Genomic DNA, 4,035 nt, shown 5'->3' with positions numbered 1-4,035 from the left:
GTAAATACTGAGACTGCCTGTTCTATCAACAAGAGACTGTACAGTTCATATTGAGGTGGGGTTTCTGAACTCATTTGACTAAAGGATACTTTTCAAATTATAGTGAACTGTAAAAGCACTGGAAGAACTTATTAAATAAAATTTGAATGTGAATTATAGTAGACAGGAAATATGGAATCAATATGAATAAATTCCTGCAAGAAATAATCAAATTTTAGTTAACATTTTTTATAATGGGACAAAATTAGATAAATGAAAATTTTAAGAATAAAAAATAAACTATATTAAGATTAAGCAAAATTTTATTTTGTGTTTTTTACTGAGAGAAGTATTTTTTTGAAGTATAGTTGACATTGTATATATTTTAATTTAAATATTTTATTTATTTATTTAATTTATTTGCTTAGCTGCGTTGGGTCTTAGTTGCGGCACACGGGCTCTTTCGTTGCAGTGCTCAGGCTTCTCTCTAGTTGAGGCACACGAGCTCAGTAGTTGTGGCGTGTGGGCTTAGTTGCCCTGCAGCACGTGGGATCTTAGTTCCCCAACCAGGGATAAAACCCTGCATTGGAAGGCAGATTCTTTACCACTGGACCATCAGGGAAGTCCCAACATAACATTATATTAATTTCAGGTGTACAATGTAATGATTCAATATTTGTATATTTGCAAAATGATCACCACAAAAGTCCAGTTAACATCCATTGCCGCTCCTTCCACTTCCGCGACTGCAGGGCCTGCGGCCTCGCGGGCGCCCGCACGCACCGACTTGTCAACGAGACAAGGCACGGGGGCGCGGTGCCGACGGCGACGCGTGGCGTCATGTGTCGCGGGGCGCGCCTCGGCTTGCGCGCTTGCGCGCGTCCTGGGGGCCGCTGACGGGCTTGCGCGCCGGTGCGGAGCCGGAGGCGGGCCGCGGGGCCCAACGACGGAGAGGGCGGGGCCAGCTCCGGGACCGAGGCGACTACACACCGAGCGAGCGCCTGTGCCCGAGGGCAGCGATGCTGTGGTTCCAGGGCGCCATTCCGGCCGCCATCGCGTCGGCCAAGAGGAGCGGCGCGGTCTTCGTGGTGTTCGTGGCAGGTGATGATGAGCAGTCTACACAGATGGCTGCAAGTTGGGAAGATGAGAAAGTGACAGAAGCATCTTCAAACAGTTTTGTTGCTATTAAAATCGATACCAAAAGTGAAGCCTGCCTACAATTTTCACAGATCTATCCTGTAGTGTGTGTTCCATCCAGTTTCTTTATTGGAGACAGTGGAATTCCCTTGGAAGTAATAGCAGGAAGTGTTCCTGCAGATGAACTTGTTACCAGAATCCACAAAGTCCGGCAGATGCACTCGTTAAAAGGTGAAATATCAGTGGCAGATAGAGGCCAGTCAAAAAGTTCAGTCTCTACTCCATCCACCTCATTTGAACATAACAACACTTCTGAAAACTGTCAGTCCAGAAATGTAGAGCTCTGTGAGACACCACCCACTTCTGATACAAAGTCAGATTCTGCAACAGGAGGAGAAATTTCAGGCCAGGCCACTGTGTCTCAAGAGCCTGGTGGATGTTCAAATCAGAGACCTACAGAGGAGCTCACCATCAGAGTGGAAAGACTAACCAAAAAACTTGAAGAAAGGAGAGAAGAGAAAAGGAAAGAGGAAGAACAGAGAGAGATTAAGAAGGAAATTGAGAGGAGGAAAACTGGAAAAGAAATGTTGGATTATAAAAGAAAGCAAGAAGAAGAATTAACAAAAAGAATGTTAGAGGAAAGAAACAGAGAAAAGGCAGAAGATAGGGCAGCTCGAGAGCGTATAAAACAGCAGATTGCACTGGACCGTGCAGAGAGAGCTGCTCGTTTTGCAAAGACAAAGGAAGAAGTAGAAGCTGCTAAAGCTGCTGCCCTGCTAGCCAAACAGGCAGAAATGGAAGTCAAGAGAGACTCTTCCACAAAAGAAAGAAGAAGATTAACAAGTGGGATTTCCCTGGTGGCGCAGTGGTTAAGAATCCGCCTGCCAATACAGGGGACATGGGTTCGAGCCCTGGTCTGGGAAGATCCCACATGCTGCGGAGCAGCTAAGCCTGTGTGCCACAACTACTGAGCCTGTGCTCTAGAACCTGCAAGCCACAACTACTGAGCCTGCGCACCACAACTACTGAAGCCTGTGCACCTAGAGCCCGTGCTCTGTAACAAGAGAAGCCAGTGCAATGAGAAGCACGCGAACTGCAATGAAGAGTAGCCCCCACTCACTGCAACTAGAGAAAGCCCGTGCGCAGCAATGAAGACCCAGTGCAGCCAAAAATAAATAAATAAAATAAATAAAAACTATTTTCCGAAAGTCATAAAATACTTAAGAATATATTTAACAGAAGTGTAAAGTTTGTACACTGAAAACTAGAAAACATTATTGAAATAATTAAAGAAGACCTAACTAAATACATGGAAAGATATTTTGTTTTCATAGATCAGAAGACTATATTGTTAAGATGGCAGTAATCCTCAAGCTGGTTTACAGATGCAACACAATCCCTATCAAAATTCTAGCTGTTTTTTTTTTGCCAAAATTTATGCAGGAATCTGATTCTAAAATTTATATGGAAATGCAAGGGACCCAGAATAGTCAAAACAATCTGGAAAAAGAACAAAGTTGGAGGACTCAAACTTTCTGATTTTAAAACTTAACTATGAAACTACGGTAACCTAGACAGTGTGGTATTGGCATAAGGATGGACATATGGGTTGATGTATAGGCATACCTCGTTTATTGTGGTAATGCTTTATTGCAGTTTTTTACAGATTGAAGTTTTGTGGCAACTCTGTGTTGTCAGTTGATAGTTAGCATTTTTAGCAATAAAATATTTTTTAATTAAAAAAAAAAAATCCATTGCCATGCATAGTTACAGTTTTTTTTCTTGTGATGTGAATTTTCAAGATCCACTCTCCTAGCTACTTTCAAATGTGTAATACAGTATTATTAACTATAGTCACCATGCTGTATATTACATCCTCATGACTTATTCATTTTATAACTGGCAACTTGTACCTTTTGACATCCTTCACCCATTTTGTTCACCCCCAACCTCTCACCTCAGGCAACCACCAATCTGTTCTCTATTTCCATAAGCTCCATTTTTTTTAAGGTTCCACATATTAGAGATCATATGATATTTGTCTTTTTCTACCTGACTTATTTAACTTAGCATAATGCCTTCAAGTTCCGTCCATGTTGTCATAAATGTCAGGATTTCATTCTTTTTTATAATGGAATTATATATATATATATACACACACACACACACACACACACACACACACACACACACATATATATAAAATATCTTCTTTATCTGTTTATCCATCAGTGGACATCTAGGTTATTTCCATGTCTTGATTATTGTGAATCATGCTGCTATAAACATGGGGATGCATAGATCTTTTTGAATTAGTGTTTTCAGATAAATACCCAGAGGTGGAATTGCTGGATGATATGGTAGTTATATTTTTAATTTTTTGAGAAACCTCCATACTGTTTTCCATAGTACCTGCACCAATTTACATTCCCACCAACAGTGCACAAGGGTTCCATTTTCTTGCCAACACTTGTTATTTCTTGTCTTTTTAATGATAGCCATTCTAATAGGTATGAGGTGATATCTCATTGTGGTTTTGATTTGCATTCCCCTGATAATTAGAGATACTGAGCATGTTTTCATGTACTTGTTGTCTATCTGTATGTTGTCTTTGGAAAAGTATCTATTCATATCTTTTGTCCATTTTTTTATTGGATTGCTTGAATTTTTGCTATTGAGTTTATAGGTTCTTTGTATATTTATCAAATATATTATTTGCAAGTATTTTCTCCCATTCAGTAGGTTGCCTGTTCATTTTTTAGATGGTTTCCTTTGCTGTGCAGAAGCTTTTTAGTTTTATATAGTACCACTTGTTTATTTTTGCTTTTGTCAAATCCTAAGACCATTGCCAACATTCATGTCAAGGAGCTTATGTCTATGTTCTTTTCTAGGAGTGTTTGGTTTTAGGTCTTACATGCA

The 4,035-nt window shown here is 40.2% G+C and overlaps 1 protein-coding gene across 1 annotated transcript; it reads left to right on the top strand.

Annotated features, from left to right (window-relative positions):
• The first annotated feature begins 736 nt into the window (after positions 1-736).
• On the top strand, positions 737-2,846 carry LOC101278337 (UBX domain-containing protein 4-like). The gene has a single exon (XM_033437912.2). It carries the CDS (start codon positions 999-1,001, stop codon positions 2,085-2,087), a length of 1,089 nt encoding a protein of 362 aa, XP_033293803.2. The 5' UTR covers positions 737-998; the 3' UTR covers positions 2,088-2,846.
• Positions 2,847-4,035: the final 1,189 nt, after the last annotated feature.

This window comes from Orcinus orca, chromosome 3 (assembly GCF_937001465.1).
Source record: "Orcinus orca chromosome 3, mOrcOrc1.1, whole genome shotgun sequence".
NCBI lineage: Eukaryota > Metazoa > Chordata > Mammalia > Artiodactyla > Delphinidae > Orcinus > Orcinus orca.
Note: the sequence above shows the minus strand (reverse complement) of the source record. Positions and strands in the feature narration are given on the sequence as shown.

Excerpts from the sequence above, each read along its gene's own strand:
- LOC101278337 (XM_033437912.2), top strand. The coding sequence starts at position 999 with ATGCTGTGGTTCCAGGGCGCCATTCCGGCCGCCATCGCGTCGGCCAAG.